Genomic DNA, 18,761 nt, shown 5'->3' on the forward strand with positions numbered 1-18,761 from the left:
TCACAGACCCTTCCCATCGAGTCTCGTCTGTTTTCTCACCTATTTTCTCTAAACGAAATTGTAAACTCCATTCGGTAGCACTTCACTCTCAAGCACATAATACCTGGCAGAAACCGCCCCCCGGGGGTTCAGAACATACTCATAAAAGTGGAAATGGAGCCCTGTGTGGGGGGCCTGCTGGGCCTGACGTGGCCTCTGCATGATGTGCCCCACATTTCACAGCAAGGGCAGGGGCTGAGCGGGTTCTCGCTCAGCTGGGACTCTCCTGTAGGCTTTCCGATTGGTCATCGCATTTGTCACTATCACCAGACCCCGCTCCCCCTGGCACCTTCCTCCTCCCCTACTCCCTGTGGTTCGCCGAGACCTCGACCCACAGCAGAGGGGAATAAAGGCCCCCTGGTCCAACCCCATCATTTTACAGGTAAACAAACTGCAGCTGAGAGAGAGCACATGCCAGATCCAGTGTCACTCAGCTAGTGCACAGCAGTGTCAGGGCACGTCTGAGGCCTGGCTGTGCCCACTGCCTCACACACCAGCATTTTCCACTGGAAGCCGAACAGAAGAGAGGTTTAAAAGAAGTAAGAAAAGAAGAACCCAAACTCACAGGGCCACAGGTACAGACACCCCTTTAGGCCATTTCGCTGTCTTCTGGCCCTGCCATCTTAATTAGGGCTTCTTTTCAAGGCCAGCTAACCGGGCATCTTTTTTTTAATTGTGGTAAAATATGTATAACATAAAATTCACCGTCTTAAGCCATTTTTAAGAGTACAGTTCAGTTTTATTAAAAATATTCATGATGTGAAACCGATTTCCAAAACTTCATCTTGCAAAATTGAAATTCTGTACCCATTAAACGATTTTCCATTCTCCCATTCCATCCTGCCTGTTGCTGGAAACCAGCTTTCTCCATGAATTTGCAGTATTTGTCTTTTTGTGACTGGTTTACTTAACTTAGCATAATATCTTCAGGATTCATTCATGTCGTAGCATGTGTCAGAATTTCTTTCCTTTTTAAGGTTGAATAATATTCTATTGCATGTATACACCACATTTAGTTTATCTATTCATCTATTGATGGACCTTGGGGTTGCTTCTACCTTCAATGCTGCATTGTACATGAGTGTACAAATATCTCTTCAAATTCTGCTTTCAATTTTTTGGATGTATATACCTAGATGTAAATTGCTGGATCATATGGTAGTTCTATTTTTAATTTTTGAGCAACCACCATAATGCTTTTTATAGCGGCTACCCCATTCGACATTCCCACCAACAGTACACAGTGTTCCAATTTCTTCTCTACATCCTGTCGACACTTGTGGTTTTCCATTTTTTATAGTAACCCTTCTAAGTCACTTATCTTCTTTTATATTTCAGTTATGTCCATTCAAGGAATCAAGGGAAAGACAACACATATACATATACATACCAATGGCCGGTACATAGTAGACACTCATTGAATATTATTTCTTCATATTATTAGTTTTCATCCTTCCTCCCTGCCTGTCATCTAGCTTTCTTTTTCACAAGGTTTCTCCCAATTTTGTGGTTCTGAGGTCAGACCCTAACATGAGAGTCTTGGAAAAGAACTGAAAGCTGAAAAGTACAAAGGCATTTTTGACTCCTAGCCAAAGCGAGTGACCTTGATCTTTTCATAGGAGCCATTATTTCCTTTCCAGATTTCTTTGCCTATTAAACTGAATAACATGGAGGCTCTAAACATTTCCTCCAAGGAAACCCTGCTTCCTCCTGACTCCATTGCAGGTGGCCCTTCCACTGAACATTGGTAGCCTAGGGCCTGGTCTCAGCTTCCCTCTTGGTTTTGAGCCTGGAGTGAGAAGTATTTTTCCGACAGTCTCTCAGCCTCTCACTTCTTGTGTATCAGCCATCACTTCTCTACTCTGTGTGTGTCGGGCTCCCAGCAGCCCGTTCCTGCTGCAGCTTCATTAACCCCTCAGTTAGTGCTCACTTGTGCATATGAGTGTGCAGCCGTCGTCCTAAATGGACTTGGCAGCACTGAGCAAGGTCTTTAGAAACAGAGAAAGCCGTGGGGGTTGGGGCTACATGGAATCCCTCTTCGGTGAAATGCCTTTTCTCTGAAATAACAATCGAAATTGTGAATTGAAGATAAATCCTGCTTCTGAATCCATTTCCCAAAATTATTTATGAAAGAGATACATTCACATTTTCTCTCAACAAACTTTTATCAAGATCTCACCATATGCTAGGCACTTCACTAGGAACTGGGGATTCAGCACTGAAAACACAGACTAAGCCCTCCATCCCCTTAATGCTAGTGGGAGAGAAAGACAAGCAACAGAACTAATAGGGAAAGTGTATGTTGCTCAAGTGTAAGTAGCAAGGAGTGGGGGCAGGGAAGAGATTTTAGATAAGGTCACCAGGGAAAGGAAGGGAGAGAGTGAGCCTTTTATGGCTTTCGTGAGATCCTATATGAATGCCAGGTGGTTCATAATAACAATAAAATCTTAATCATTTGCTGGTACAAAGCGCTTTTTCATAACTACCTCATTTGACCCAACAACCTCCAAAAGACCTGGAATTTTTGCCTGGCCCAGGAAACAAACTGAATTCTGCTATTCAGTTCCTGTCTTGTTCCCCTATGTCCGGACTCTGTCTTAGCATCTGCTTGGTATATCATTCCCCTAACAACATTTTTATCAGCACTTTGAGGGACTAGAACCCAGTCCAGAATCCCAGCCAGCCACACCCTCTGCTCTTCCCTGACTCTGCCAGCTTCCTTTTCCTGGCCTCTGTCCCCAGCCTGCTGCACACGTTTTCTGTTTGGTGCTCCGCTGGCTCACAGTCCCCAGTCCTCCTTCTTGTTTATTCCTGGGGCCCCTGAAATGGCCTTTTCCCCCTGGCAGGTCTAGTATATTGATTAAGAGTATGAGCTACAGAGTCCGGTAGACATAAAATCCTGCCTCTAGGACCTTGGAAATGTCTTTACAAATCTTCGGATCCTAATTTCCTTCTCAATAAAATAGAGATAATAACAACTATTTCATACAGTTGCTCTAAGGTCTAAATAAAATAATGCATATAAAGCCTTTAATACAGTACCTAGACAATTATAAGCACTCCATAAATGGTGAGGGTGGTAGTTATCGTCACGATTGATACCTGCATCAGCACCCAATGGCTATCTTGTCTCTTCAGCAAGCAGCCAGACCTTCCACCATGGCTGCCATGGATCAAATGGGGGCAAGATGACCTCCCATCCACCTTCAAGGGGCCCAGTCTACGTGGCTCCCTTCAGTAGAGGTGCCTCGAGAGGCCGCTTCCCATAACTGGCCCCGTCTGATGGGTCCCTGCTCACCTTTGCCTTCTCGTCCCAAGCAGCCTCCTTTACTTCTCCACTGCATAGTCCCTCCCCTCCCATAGTCTCAGCTGTAGCTTTAATTTGTTTTTGATTAGTGTTAATTCTTCAAGGTATGATTGGAATTGTTCATTGTTTAGTGAACAAACAAGAGGAGACAACGACATATTTTATGGGGAGCCGTGGTGCAGAATGGATAAATGTCACCGCTTTTCAGGGAGATGAATGGTAAAATATACACAGAGGTCATTTATAATATTAAAAGTAAAATTATTGCTGTGTCTTTTCAGCAAAGCAACGAAGATAAATGTCAAATAGAGAAACCTTGGGAAAAGGACCATGCGGCAAAATAAAGGAGCTGTTGAGGGTACGAAGGAATAAAAAGATTTTTACTTTCTTCAGAGAGCTCAACCGCGAAAATGAAGCATATTCTACTTTCCTACTAATGGCCTAGGGGCATTTTGTGGTTCTTCATAGATTTTTATGGAGACTGGCTTTGTCCAGTGGATTTTGAAACCAACCCTCACTGACTCTGTCATGTCAGCTGGCACCATAGCCTCATTCTAGCACCGTCCTTGATGTCACCCTCTCTCACCCTCCCTCGTCTCCAGGTCACCAGCCCTGTCAGAGTTACCTCCAACCTATCACTCATGTCACTCATTTCCCTCCATCTCTGCTGTCACCAGCCTCATGCAAGCTGCCTTCATCACTTGCTTGGTTGATTACAACAGCCTGTGAACTGGTTTTTCCACTTCCGTTGACCTCTCCACTCCATTCTCCCTAAATTGCTCAGAACGATCTTTCACAATTCTAATCAAATTGTTTTCAGTCTCTTATCCGAACTCTTTAAGCAAAATCCACACCCTTGACTGCAGCCTGCAAGGTCATGCCTGATTGGGCCCCTGCTTCCTTCCCCAGCCACCTTTCACGACCCTCATGACCCTCTGTGGCCCTCTTGAGCCACACTGGCCTTTGCTCTGTTTCTAGATCATAAGTCTCTTTTCTCACCCTCAGTGTTGTAATTCCTGCTTCTCCACAGCCTTTGTGCATGGCTGACTCTCTCTTATCCTTCAGCGTCAGCTCAAATATTACCTCCCCAGAGAGGACTCACGTGACCCACCTATCAAAAACTAGGTCACCTATGTTACCTTCTGTTCGCTACCTTAACCCCATTGCCAGGCTCTTAATAGAAGCTCTGAACATAGCTGTTCAATAATCCAAAGATTAAATGGGATGGTGGGAGGGGAAGGTGGGTACAATTTTTATGGTATAAGTCAAAGGAATTTGCGATTTCCAGAATGCAAGGAAATTCCACCTCATCCCATTCTTCCACCCAAACCTGGTGATCTATTTTGCGCACCTTCACCATACATTCATTAGTGCTTGCTATGTGCCAGGCACTCTCCACGAGATAAAATAAGTAAGATGGACCACGCGCCTCAAAGAATTTAGAATTTGGTGAGAGAAGCTAGCAATGCAGACATATTGCTCAATAGGGTGAGGCGAGAACACAGTTAAAGGTGTGTAGCAATTACCAGAACACTCCAGAGGGAGTCATATGTCTGTCTTAAAGAAGAGAAGAACAAGCCATTGGGGAAAGTGACATCTGGGCTAGGAGAAATTTTTCAGGTGGAGAAGATGATTCTATACAACAGAATTGGGTTACACAAAGGCTGGGGTGATGGCCACATGTTTAAGAAACTGCAAATCGCTGTGTTCAGCTAAAAATGTAAAGGAACATGGCATGCTGGGGAAGCGGGCTGTGACCGGCGTGCAAAGCCTTGATTTGGACTGTATGCTGTGGATACCAGCAAAGGCTTATAGTAGGATAAGGACCGAAAAGGAGCCAGGCTCGGAGAGGTAACTCTGGCAGTAGAGGGACTCAGAGACAAATCTTGAAAATTCATCATTGCAACTATTATTTTTCATAGCTATTACTGTGTTGCAAATTACTATTGGGTTTGTTTCTATAATCATTTTGCTGATAAGATCTAGCCCTATAGATCCTCACCTCTACTACGGGATGTGAAGTATTCCCAAAGGTGCTATCTGTCCCCCAGATTTGGCCTGTGCAACCCCCTCATTGATCCCTTCCCATGCACTCTTCATGGCCAACTCTTCCAAACCTTTTGGGATACTCTCCGAAATTAGTTCATAAGCCCTCCACATATTGTTTATGTGTGTATACAATTTCATTTGCTTCTCACCAAAATCCTGTACGTTCGATAGCCTCCCTGAGTTATAGAAGAGAAGAAGCCCGTGAACTGTGTCAGAGTTCACAGCACTAGCTAGTAGAATCGGGGACTGGAACCAAGTATTATTTTCTCTACACCTTCGGGGTGTCATCAGTACAAACTAAACAAAGTGATAACATAGGCTCTTGTGATAACAGAAATGGAACCTTGTCGTGAAAGGAACTCTGGGGACCCTGGACCCAGGAAAGAATTGTCACAGTGAGAGGGTGCATGGGGCTGGAATGCCAAGGATTCTTCCAAGGGAAGAAAAAACTGAAGATCCACTTATTTCTCCAACACTAGAGGTTCTCATTGTGGCAGCACTAGAGGTTCTCTGGGTGTACCCCGTTGTCACCCAGGGAGCTTGAGGAACATGCTGGTTCCAGGGTTCCACCCTCAGGTATTCTGACTCTGTATGTCTACAGGGGGAGCCGGAGAGCAGCATGATTAACAAGTTCCGTTGTGATTTTGTTGCACAGGGTCTGTGGACCCACCACCAATGCAGTAAAAAGCCCATGGTGAATGCGAATGTCTGCCTTAGAGGTTCCACAAAAAAAGGAAGCTGAGGCCCATGAGAGAAATGACTTGCTTGTGGCCCCAGAGGCTTTGAGGCCGAGCTAGGCCTCCAACCAACTCCCTCCGTTCCCAGCACGGTGCTCTCTTACCCAGCCTACTGGCCCTCTGCAGCTAGGCCATCTCCTCACCGATTTACATTTTGAGTAGGAACCCGAGATGCCAGCTCTTTAATGAGGTTGTCCACTCTGCAATTTATAAGGCCCAAAGCCCTCAGCAGGCCTGGTCTCTGCCTGGCTTGATTTACACAGTTCACAGGCCTTCCCACACGCCCGTCCAAGTCAGCACGGCAGTAACAGCTGGTGGCCTGTGCACGCCGTTTGACTGCATCCTCATCATGTCACCAGCCATTTTCGTCCCTTTGGGCTTGTTCACTCTTAAGCACCCTTCCTCCTCCCTGGGAAACAGTAAGTTTCCCCCAGCAGGTGGGAGCCTGGCCCAGCCTCTGGGCTCCAGCCCCATTCCTGACTCTCCTGTCCTCTAGAAGCCAGACTCCTCCCACGTGTCATGGCCCCTTGTCTTTAATTCAAGAGAAAGGCCCCCTTCTCACTGAAGGGACACTCAGTTTTTCCTCTTTTAATGAGTGTCGCTGGTTAGGCTACAGCCAGCAGGTGGGAGACGGCCCAAAAGCTGATACAAATGTGCTTTTTTTTTTAATGCCACATAAATCACCTTAATTAAAAATTAATTAACTGACCTAAAATTTGACATTCATTTAAAAAAGAAATTTGAGTAAGGAGAGTTGTGCAGATTTTGTAGCATCGAATCTCCAGACATGATTGAAGGAGGGGAGTACGTTAGGTTTCTGCTTTGAATGCACAATTAGGGACAAGAAATCATTCTCAGTGAGTGAACTCAATAAGTCACTCATGGTGTGGAACAGTAATTCACGTAACTCGACCTTGGCCACACGTGTCTCAGGTGTAAATATGAACTAATTTCTACTGTACTGGAGAGGAGATAAATGGGCAAACAAATGTGGCATGCTGTTTCAAGAGACATGTTCCAGGATGCAAATGACAGATGAATCAGACAGGAAAAGCCAACAGGAGGCAACCATGGGAAGCTGGCTGGGTGAGTGCCTTAGTAAAGATGCGTGGGCAGGCAGAAGGTTTTAGGGTAGAGTCATTAAGTGGTCAGCATTAATAAAGGCAGTGCTAACTATCTCAAATCAACCTTTTAAAAATATAGCCACCAACAACCATTGCCCAGAACTCCAGAATCAAAGCATCACAGTGGATGGTGGTCTTAAAGGTCGGATCTGAGGCCCCACCTTCGTTGGAGGCGGGGGGGCAGTGGAGGCCTACGGAGGAGAAGGGTGCACAAAAGGCACATAGGTGCTCGGGGCACATCCTCCTGCCCTCCGAGGAAGTGGTATCAACCCTGTGCCTATGAGAATCACCCAAGTAGCTTTCAAAACACCAATGCCAAGGGCCTCTCCTTCAGAGATACTGATTTCATTGGTTCAGGTGGACCTGAAGATAAACACTATTTCTAACTTCCCAAGTGACTCCCATGTGCAGCCAGGGAGCTACTCTGGAAGGAGATCTAATCCGAATCGTGGGAGAGGAACTCCACCTGGGATCACCTGACCAGGTTCTGGGCCTTTCCTTGGGGTTTACTTGCTGTGAGATCACAAGCAAAGGACCCAGCAAGTAACTGTTTGCATGTTGTAGTGCCTTACTGTTTAAAGGACATTTCTCTGTTCGTTATTTCGTCTCTCGAATCCTCGATCTTCTGATTAATCAAATGGGAATAATAATACCTGTTCTGCTAGTTTTTTATGAGGTTCAAACAAGGAAGGATTAGGAAAGCACATTGTAAGCTATTAAATGCCATCCATAGGTAAGAAATGATGACAGTTTACTACTCCTAGTGACTTACATCATTATTCTGGGAAGAACTACTGTTCCAAAGATAAATAAATTCCCACAGAGAAGACTCTTACTAACAAAAGATCCCCAAGCACCAACTCTCCCCAGAGTGGCTTGATCTCAGATCTCCTTAGGCATTCTGTGATTAGGGCATTTGGAGTTACAGTGGTTACCAGGAATCACTGGCGCCCATGGGTGCAAAGCATCAGGAAGTGTGGGACATGGGAGCTGGCTCTTCATGTCCAGGCCCCACCCCTTCCTTGCTGCTCCAAGGCCCGTTTGACCATCCATGACCTCTGGTTACTCCATAAGCCGGAACAATCATTTCACAACTACAGAGAGGATGCTGTTTAAGAAACTCAGGCCCTTGAATCAAACCATTCACCAAGAGTATTACCCTCCATGGAATTTATGGGCCCCATAAAAAAAGAACTTGAGAAGACAGAGGAGTTGTTTTTTGTTGCACCTCATTAGTTTTGAGTTTGGAGTGGTAGTAGAGATCAGAGTGCCCGGCGCCCACCTAATTGAATCTCTCACAAGCATACAGTTCTCCGTGGTATGGAAGACACAATGCCAGGGAGCCTGGATGGCTCCAGCCAGGGGGAGGAGATGGGGAGGATTTGGTAGATACGGGGCTGAAGGAGATAGCTGCTTGGGCTGCAGCTGTTCTGTAGCCAAGAAAAGAGGGGTGCTGGGGATAAACTCTGGGGCCTCCAGAGAGAGAAAGCAGAACTACTCTCCCACTAGTAGTCCCCTCCTTTGTCAAGGTTTGGGATGAAGGACAGGGATGCCGACTTCCTGCCATTTTGTATCCACCGTCACTACTCGTGAGGACACCCATCACCTGGAGGGACCCCACAGACAGACGCAGTACAAAGGATAAAGAACAAAATGCCGAGAAGGTGGGTTTCCACCAATACCTCAGCAAGCCGTGTAACTACTCAAAGCCTTTGTATTCTCAGCTATAAAATAGATATAATACAACCATCCACAGAAAATACATAAAAACAGTTCAATTCCTAAATACTCGGGTGGAGAGATTTCTTTCTATACAAGGTCCTATTGTAGACTCATTAAGGTAAGACGCGATACCTCCCTTCCAGTCACTTCCAGTTTGCTGAGAGAGACAGGCATACCGACAGTTACAACACGAGGCAGAATGTCTGCCGTGGTAAATGCGAGAAGTAATGTGCTACAGAAGTCCAAGTGCAAGGACAGTTCATGGAAGGGGAGAATGGGAGAATCCACAAAAATGCAGATGTGGGAGGCCTAGGTCCCCGTTACTGAAAGGTGAGATGATGTTGGAAGACGTTCCCCAATGAGAGGGCTCCCCAAAGACTGTGAAGGGTGACCCACACATTCCCACTCCCATGTGGAACAGACTCTGAGCGTAAGAGAAAAAAATCACCAAGGAAAATATGGATAGGTTTGAATTACGTACAAACTTTAACACTCCTATATATCAAGATACATCATAAACTGAATGAATGTATATAAAATACTGGGGGAAATTGTCAAACATGTAATAAATAGTTCACATCCTTATTCATAATCTCATATAATTCTATGTGAAAACATGAAGAACATAATAAATAAATTGGCAAATGGAAGCAGGCAAAGTAAAAGTAAAATAAAAATAATGTGTGAAAAAAAATATTCAGCCTCACTAACTACCAAAGAAATACAAAATAAAACAGCAGAGGAATACCTTTAGTTAAAAGTTAAAATTGTGATAACATTTAGGGTTGGCCTGATGTAGTAAGAAGGCCATACATATATGAACACAGCTGGTGAGAGTGTAAATTGGATTAACTTCTAGAAAGCAATTTGGCAATATGTATCAAGGGCTTTAAAATGTTTATACCCTTTGATTCAGTAAGTCCACTTCTGGGAATCTATCCTATGAAAATAATCTGAAATGCAAGCAAAGGTTTATGCTCAAAGATATTCTTGAGAGTGTTGTTATAACAGTCTAAAAATCCAGTCATTGAGGAATGTTTAAATAAATGATGGTACGTATCACAAAGTATTGTAGCCATTAAGAAGTATTCTTCTGGCAAATTTTTAAACCTCTAGAAAAGCTTGAGATATAACCTTAATTATTTTAAGGCATATATACCTATGACACGACTATACACGCTTTTAAATATAGGCCAAGAAAACTAAAGAGAAATCTTCCGAGATGTTAAAAACGATGGCCTCTGGGTAGAGGGACTCTGGGCATTGCTATTGTTTATTTTTACCCTGATTTCAAACTTTAGACAATAGGCATATATTTTTAGAATGAAGGGACGTCAAAGAAACTGTAAGGCATAGTCAGGGAATGGCAAGACATTGGCATGCGAAACGAGCATGTGTTCATGAAAACCCAACGAGAAACAAGGCCTAATCATAAAGTGTGAATAAAACACAACACAGCTTACAAACGTTGCATAGGTTGAGGAAGACTTCACAGGTTTTTTATTTTGCTTATATATTCTTCAGTAGGGCGGGAAGCAAAGGTAATAAGGTCCTAACTGAAATTAATGATCCCATATAAGGCATAAGAAAAAGTGCTTTGGAAACTAGAAATCACCAAGCGAATGTGAAGAAGTATTTTTATTATCCTGAATACCTTCACCCTGAAAGAGGAGCAGGGGCAGAAAGGACACTCAGTGTCCCTGGGCAGGCTGGACCCGCTGGCGAGGGGCACACATCTGTCTGGCCCTCACAGCCACCTCAGTAGCTGCCTGACACCGCCCCTCACTGTCACTTACGTGGGAACGCTTCCCTGTTAGTGGAAATAACAGAGGCACCCTGTCCAGTTGGTTATAAAGCCTAGTGAGCAGTCAGATAAAATGCTGGTGCGGTGCTTGGCAGGTAGCAGGTACGCCACATCTGATGCCAGGTGTCCCTGCCGTAATCTCGATTCCTGGGGCAAAGTCCACAGCCACCCCCAGCAAAGCACCCCTAGTCTTCCCTTCAGGGCGGACGCCCCTCTGCAGGGGGAAGACTGCACCATCCAGGGACCAGCACCAGCTCCTTAGAAGCATTTTGTTTCCCAGCTTCCCGGTGGACATGACTGACAAATTATGCATTTTCCTGCACTTGGAGCCAACGAAGGATTTGGAGAAAACTTTGGCTTAGGTTGTCTTTGAGGCACAGGGATGGATAGGGCTGACATTTTTCCTTCTTTGTGGGGAACAAAGGGGCAGAGGTGACCAGTCCAGAGAACCACAGAAAGCAAATTAAGGGACTAAGAAGTTAATCTAAAGCTACGCTGGGCTTTATTGACTCGAGCCTCAGCTGATGTGGTCTGCAAGTACAGGCAGAGTCACGTTAGATGCTGTATTAGTTTCCTACAGCTACTGTAACAAACTGCTGGTGGCTTAAAATGACACAAATTTATTCTCTTAGAATTCTGAAGGACAGAAGCCTGAAATGGGCTTCATCGGGCTAAAGTCGTGTTGTCAGCAGGGCTGGCTCCTGCCGAAAGCTCTGAGGAGAAGCCGTTTCCCTGCCTTTTCTGACTTTAGAGGCCTCCTGCATTCCTTGAATTACGTACAAACTTCCTCATATTACTCCTTCCTCACGTCACTCCAAACTTTTGCTGCCATCGTCACATCCCCTACTTCTTACTTTGACCTTCTTGGCGCCTTCTTGATAAAACCCTTGTGATTATACCTGGATAATCCAGAATAAGCTCCCTATCTAAAGATCCTTAACTTAATTGCATCAGTAAAGTCCCTTTTACTATATAAGGTAACATATTCACAAGTTTGAGGAGTAGGATGTGGGTCTTTGGGTGGGTTTACTATTCAGCCAGCCACACATGTAACCTAATGTGCAGGCTTTTCGTGAACCCTTGTAGGGGCCAAGCAGTGGCTAGGGCTGAGTGGGACATAGAGGTTCAAACGACTTGGTGAAGAAAATGGGAACATACACTAGAGCTGGTTCTAGAGCCCGGTTGCGTGGAACCAGTGCCAGATGAGTCTGGAGTGTAAGGTTCATGGGGAGAGACAGACAGGTGAGACAGGAAAGGAAATCCAAGCCCAGATCACAGAGGACGTTGAAGAGCAGGTGAAAGGACTTAGATGTGATTCCCTGAAGGAAGCAGAGCCACATTTCCTATATCCAGGAGTTACCGAGAAGGCCCAACCAAGCTGGAGGTCCAGCTGACATTGTGGACGGCCATCTGCCATTAGCTGACAAATTGAGACTTATCTGGACTAACCTGAAAAAGAAAGCCCAAGGCCACCCCTAGGATTCCCCTCCCCTGAGATGGAGAGAGACGCTTTGCAGCCTGACAGACTGGGTCTGAATCCCACTTACCAGCTGTGTGACTTTAGGTGAGTCATTTAACCTTTCTGACTCAGTCTCCCACTTAGGACACGGGCACTGTTAAAACTTGCCCAGCTTCTTTATGGAGCCAGGTGTGCTGAGGCACACAGAGGAATTCTAGAAGTAAACGGGCTGAACTTGATGATAGTTTCTTGGCTATCGAGAATAGTCCAGTGAACCAGAAAATAATGGAATTTTAGGTATTAAAAATCATCTAACCTGGAGAGTTCCACATCACAATCAGCTGGGAGGTTTTACTAAAATTTAATAAAGGCGAGCCTAATTTCACAGTCAGGGTTGGAGGAGCCCACCCTTGACAGACTCAGAGAAGCTGTGGGATTTGACCAAGTGGGAGTCCTGGTTCATCTTCTCTAACCCCTAACTGAGCACTGAGGCAAGAGGGATGGGGGTGGGGAGGCTGCGAGGCACCTGCTGCCATGGGGAAGGAGCTAGAAGAGGACAGAGGACAAGGCAGCCAGCCTTGGGGTGGGCCCTGCCTGCTCATCTCCACGGGACTAGAGGCTCTCACATCCCACACTAAGCAAGAGGTGAGTGGCAGGAGCTGCCATCAGAAGCACCAGCCAGATCCTTGCTAGGTGGTCCCCAGGGAAAGCGCCCATTCCGTAGGGCAGGCTAGGCCAGGCCAGCCTTCTTGTCCTTGAAGCCTGGCTCTCTGAGCTCACAGGTTAATTAATTATCATAATTCATTGTTCTTGATACAAATAACATGTTTATTATAAACTGACCCCCTTCCCTTCCTCCACTGGATAATATGATTTATCTAGAATCTCAGAACTGGAACAGACCTCAGAAATATCACCAAAACCCCTTCTTTTGTAGGCGGGCAGGGGGCCAGACAGAGGAGGGACAGTGTCAGCCTCACACAGCCAGTCACGGAGGGGCCGGTCCGGGGCACCTCTCAGGCTGGTGCTCCTCGTGTTCCACAGCAGAAAGGGCAGAATGCTTCCAGAATCACTCCAGTGGTGGAACCTGGGGCCAAGCACATGGGGGAGATATGCTGGACCAGCTATTCCCCTTGATTCTCCAAATGTGACCTCGAGGGTAGAGCTGTCTGTGTGCAGACGAGAGCCCACCTGGCCCTCTAAAGCCCTGAGCTTGAGAACCCCAGAGTGCCGGAAGAACGTGGACCAAACCACAGCCACTCTGCTATTCACCGTCGCTGGAAAACGAGACCCCCTCCAGAGGGCTAAGGGCTAAGGGTGCGGGGAGTTAGGGTTTTGACTTCCTCTCAGCCTCCTGCTGTTGGCCCTGGATATGGCCAGATTGAGATGCCATGTCTCAGTCAGGCCTTGGGCTGTGCACGGCAGGGGAACGAGGCTCTCCCTGAAGCCTTCCCACAGGGCCGCCCAAACTGATCAGGGCTACGTGTCTCTGTGCTCTCCAGGAACATCCCTGGGATCCAAGATGGCTTTGCAGAGTTCCTTCACTTGCTGGAACGGGACAGTCCTCCAGCTCGGGCAGGCCTGCGACTTCCACCGGGACTGCGCCCAGGGAGAAGACGAGGGCCAGCTGTGCAGTGAGTAGAAAAGGCCCCAGGGCCCCAGGCATCCATACCCCACTCCTGCCCCCATCACCCCAAGCCCTCGAACTTGGACAGATTTACCTACGTCCAGTGCCACTTGTGTCTCCTCTCAGTGGCAACTTTCAAAAGCTACACAGTCTCCAAGAGACAGAGCATCCGTGGTCAAGAAACAGCTTATGAATTTAGAACCAAAGAGGATCTTATAAGTCATGCTCTCAGCATCCTCGTGCACAGAGAACACATGCAGGTGAAAGCCCAGCTCTGTAACGTGACAGCAGATGCCCTCTACGCCCAGCTACCCTCACTTTTTAAGCCTTACCTTTCATCACCCACCTGCCTCTCGCCTTCTCCCCATCTTCCACGTACCCCAGCCCCAGCCATATCAGACCACTTGTCAGCTCCCTCATACTTCCGTGGCTTTGCTAGTGCCATGTCCCTTGCCCAGAATGCCCTTTCCCTTCTCAAGTCACATCTGCTCCTTTAAGACTCAGCTCAAGAATCGATTCTTCTGGGAAGCTTCCTCTGACCATCCCCTTCAAGTCCCATTGGTTCTTCCTCTGGACCCCTCCCCCCAACTCAGTGCATCCACCCGTCTACCATAACACCCATTATTTATTAACAGCTTTTTTTGAGATAGAGTTCGTATACCACAGGATTAAGCCGTTTAAAGAGTACAATTCAGTGTTTTTCAGCATAGTCACAGGCTTGCGCAACCATCACCACATTCCAGTTTTAGAACATTTTTATCACTCCACGAAGAAGCCCCTAGCAATCTTTCCCTATTTTCCCCCAACTCCCCTCTCCCACCCACACCTACACTAGCCCTAAGCAACCACTAATCTACTTTCTGTGTCTGTAGGTTTGCCTGTTCTAGGCATTTCATGTCAATGAAATCTTACGATATGTGGTCTTTTGGGATTGATTTCCTCCACTTAGCATAATGTTTTCAAGGGGCATCATGTTGTAGCTTGTATCAGTCCTTCGTGTCTTTTTATTGCCAAATAATATTTCATTGTATGGAGATACCACATTTTGTTTATCCATTCATCAGGCGATGGACATTCGGGTTGTTTCCACTTTGGGGCTATTATTAATTATTGCGGCTATGAACATTCGGGTACGAGTTTGTGTGTGGACAGATGTTTTCATTACTCTTGGGTGTGTTCCTAGGAGTGGAATTGCTGGGTCATGTGGTCACTCTATAGTTAACATTTTGAGGAACTGCCAAGCTGTTTTCCAAGGTGACTGCACCGTCTGACATTCCCACCAGCAGTGTATGAGGGTTCTAATTTCTCCACAGCCTCATCGACATTTATCATCATCTGTCTTTCTATTTTAGCCACCCTAGTGAGTGTACATCTATTACATTTCACAGAGGTGGCTTCCATGTCTCTGTCCCTCCCCGTGGGCCAACTGGGTCTGATACTCTTCCCTGAACCAATATCTCAAGTGATTGCTGGCACAGCATAGGTGCTCCCTGACTCTTTGTTAATTAAAATGAATAAATGATTTGGGAAATGTGGGCTCCATAGAGGAAAATAAATTGCTAAGGTCTCACTGGTGGTTAGCGGCAGAGTTAGACTCCCAGCCCAGTGCCTACTCCACTTGAATGCAGTGATCTCAGCAGCTGCCTGTCTATGAGTAAAAACTCCAGAGGTTTTTACACTTTTGCCAGCAAAACCAGAAACATATAACACATATGATGAGAGCTAGAAAACACGCTAGATCCTGGAGCAAGGGTGAATAACGCAGCACTTGCCCTTAGAGTGCAGAAAATCCAAGGCTGGCACACAAGCAAACATCAGAACCGCAGCCGGGAAGGAGGCAGCGATGTGCGTGCAGCTGGGGCGCTGTGGGCCCAGACAGAGCAAATGCCCCTCCCCCAGATGCGAGCGAGGCCCCAAGACGCCCTGGCCTGCAAAACAGCTTTCAAAAGTTAGCAGTGTTTCCCAGGTCATCTGGAGGACAGAGTTTCCCTTGGGAGGAAAAAAAAAGATTTTATATATTCTCTTTTAAATGAAGCAATAAAGAAATCCATTTTTCAATTTGAAAAACTCCCTTTTTATACAAAAACGTTCCAGCGAAGTTTTCCAATAATGGTGGAATTGTGGTTGTTTAGATAAAACTCAGTAAAGAGTTGCCAGGGCTTTGTTTGTCCTACACTGTTGGGCTCCTGGCCTTTCTCGGAGTCCTCACTCATACACAAGTGCATCAGAATGAAGCCAGCCTGCCCATGTTGCCCTGCGCAGAGGCCTATGTGCTTCTCTCTAGTTATTTGTCTCTGAAGTATCTCCAGCAGTGCCTCTGAGCTGTGTGATTTTGCTTTTGCCTTTTTAAAGTTTTTTGATACACACTTCCCAACAGGGACACGGGTCAAGCAGGGCATGCTGATTTACAGTTGGGGAAATGAAAGCACAGAGAAGGTAATTGATTTGTTCAGGGTCACACAGCATGTCAGGAACAGAGCCACGATTAGAGCATGGAGCCTGCAGGATCCAGCCTATTACTGTGGGCTCAGGGCATTTTCCCACCATTCCGAGGCTTGCTGTGAACAGGTTTCCAGGGCCAACTCCAAGCTTGAGGGCAGCCTGGCTCTGGTCCGGAGGGCCGGCATCCAGGGCCCTGTGGCCTTTCGGCCACACTTGAAAAGCTGCTCTGAGCAGCTGTCAGAATGACAGCTGCGCACTGGAGAATACCTCTACTGAGTTCTTTGCTGCAGAAACCAGTTGCTAGGAAGAGAAGCTCAATTCACATATTCTGATCTTTTTGCCATCTGATCTGAGCAGTGCTCATAGCAAATATTCTTTTCCTTATATATGTGCCTTTTTCTCTCTGGGATTTTTGCTGTTTTCCATATCATATTGATTGATGTTTATTCTGGAAACCATCCCCCGTGATGATAACAACAACGACAATAATAATAATAATTATTATAATTATAATTATAATAATAAATAGCTAACTTTTTTTGAGCATTTAGTATGTGCCAGGAGCTGCTCCAAACACTCTTCATACATTAACTCATTTCATCCTCACAACAATCCTGTGCGATGCTATTATGCCCTTCTTACATATGAGGAACCTCAAGTTCCTGCTCAAACTGGTAGCCAGTGCCTGAGCAGTGATTTAGACTCAGTCTGACTCCAAAGTCTGCACTCTGAACCACTACAAGCCAGACTCATTTGTTCTGAGTTTCCAGCAGTTGGTTATACCAGGAAGAACCCTAACAACATATCTACCCAGGAAGAAGAGGCCAGGATACATCAGGGAAGGCGCAGGGCTCTGCCACCACCTTCCTGGAAGAAGGGCAGGAGGGAGGGGGTCAGATCATTCATCTCTGCCTCTGGGCCTCAATTTCTTCATCTGGAACATGAAGCCCACTGACGTGGTGATTTAGGGCAATGCTCTTGACTTCACCTGGTCCTTCCGAAGTAGCCGGGAGCCTATTAGAATGTTTCCTGTGAGCAAGTGGTCACCCCAAGCCCTGTGGGGAATATACAAGTCTTCTAAGGAACCCCCATGAGCGTCCCTGATCTTGATCCCGCGAAGTCAACCAAGCCCTGCCATGTTTGGAATTTGAAAGGAAAAGTGGGTTATAGTCTGTCAACTGTCAGCTCCCCACACTTTCCCTGGAAGGAATTCCCCCCACATACTGGAGCTTCATTCAGATGATCACACCCAACCCTGAGCAATATTGTTGTCTGGGGTAAGTGAGAGACCCAAAATGGCAGTGGTGGCATTGCCCTTGCCCTTCTCCACCCAGTCATGAACGTGTCCACTCACACTTTGTTCTGTAAGCCCATACGCCATCCCCCTTCCCTCTTTCCAATTAAAAATTGCCAATCTAAATGAGACATCCCAGGATGCTACAACCCATCGAAGGGTGTCTTCAAGGTTCCTTGCGTGTCAAGCAATGGTTTCCATGGCATGTGGCTCCCCAGAAAAAGGTGAGGTGTCCCCACTTCATCCCCTGGGTGGGCATTGACTCACTAGGTATTAGAGACAGCTCACTTCCCCTCCATGTACTCAATAAATTCATGTTTGATGAAGATACTTCCTGTCAGGCAAAACAGTTTTTTTAAAGTTTCTTTATTGTAAAATAAAACATGTTGGTTGTAAAATTCTTGAAAAATCTAGAAAAGTACACAGGAGAAAATAACTACCGCCCATAATCCTCCCTCTCAGACATTCAGAGATAACCATAATATTTTGATGTATTTCTTCTAACATTTTTTCCCATGACTCTATATTTTCAAGGAAACGTATAACACAGATTTATCAAAAATGTTAACAGAGTTGTCACAGAGGAAGAAAAAGAAGTGGTATCGTTTAGCCTGTAGTTTATACTTGGCAGCTCCTGCAGCTGTTTCTGAGGTCACCTCTCGATGACTCCACCAATTCGTCTCTCTTAGAGTGGAATCAGGTGTCATAATTGCCAAATGTTGTGGGATTGATTGACCCACACGGCCCGATTTGGCCATCCAGCCAGTGGCATATCTGGCTACAGCCCAAGAAGAGGGTCGGTGAGAGCAGTGCTTCCCAGATGTTAGGAGCCACCTGGAGAACATTACAAACGCAGGTTCCGATTCAGTAGGTGGGAGTGGGATGGGAGGGAGTCCTGAGGCTCCGCTCGCTCGTCTAACCGTTTCACAGGGGATGCGGATGTTGCCGGCCCCTGGACCGCATTCCGAGTGGCAGGGGGTTAGATGACTGAACCCACTCCCGCTTCATTCAGCAGCTAGGCCTTGAGATCCCACAGTGTGCCAGGCGTGCACAGGTGCTTGGGGTGAATGAGAGGAGAAAGGGATGGTCGAAGGAGGAGTTGACATTGGACCCAACCCTGTGCGCCAGTGTTGTGCTCGGCAGTTGGCCTTAGTGGC

At 46.3% G+C, this 18,761-nt stretch overlaps 1 protein-coding gene across 1 annotated transcript in view; it reads left to right on the top strand.

Moving 5' to 3' along the window:
* ALK (ALK receptor tyrosine kinase) overlaps positions 1 to 18,761 on the top strand; it is a 616,833-nt gene that overhangs the window by 492,125 nt on the left and 105,947 nt on the right. Inside the window, 1 exon segment of the mRNA XM_039887489.1 lies at positions 13,744 to 13,875. Coding sequence (XP_039743423.1) covers positions 13,744 to 13,875 — 132 coding nt within the window.

Source organism: Pteropus medius, unplaced genomic scaffold (genome assembly GCF_902729225.1).
Source record: "Pteropus medius unplaced genomic scaffold, Ma_sr-lr_union100, whole genome shotgun sequence".
In the NCBI taxonomy this organism is placed as follows: domain Eukaryota; kingdom Metazoa; phylum Chordata; class Mammalia; order Chiroptera; family Pteropodidae; genus Pteropus; species Pteropus medius.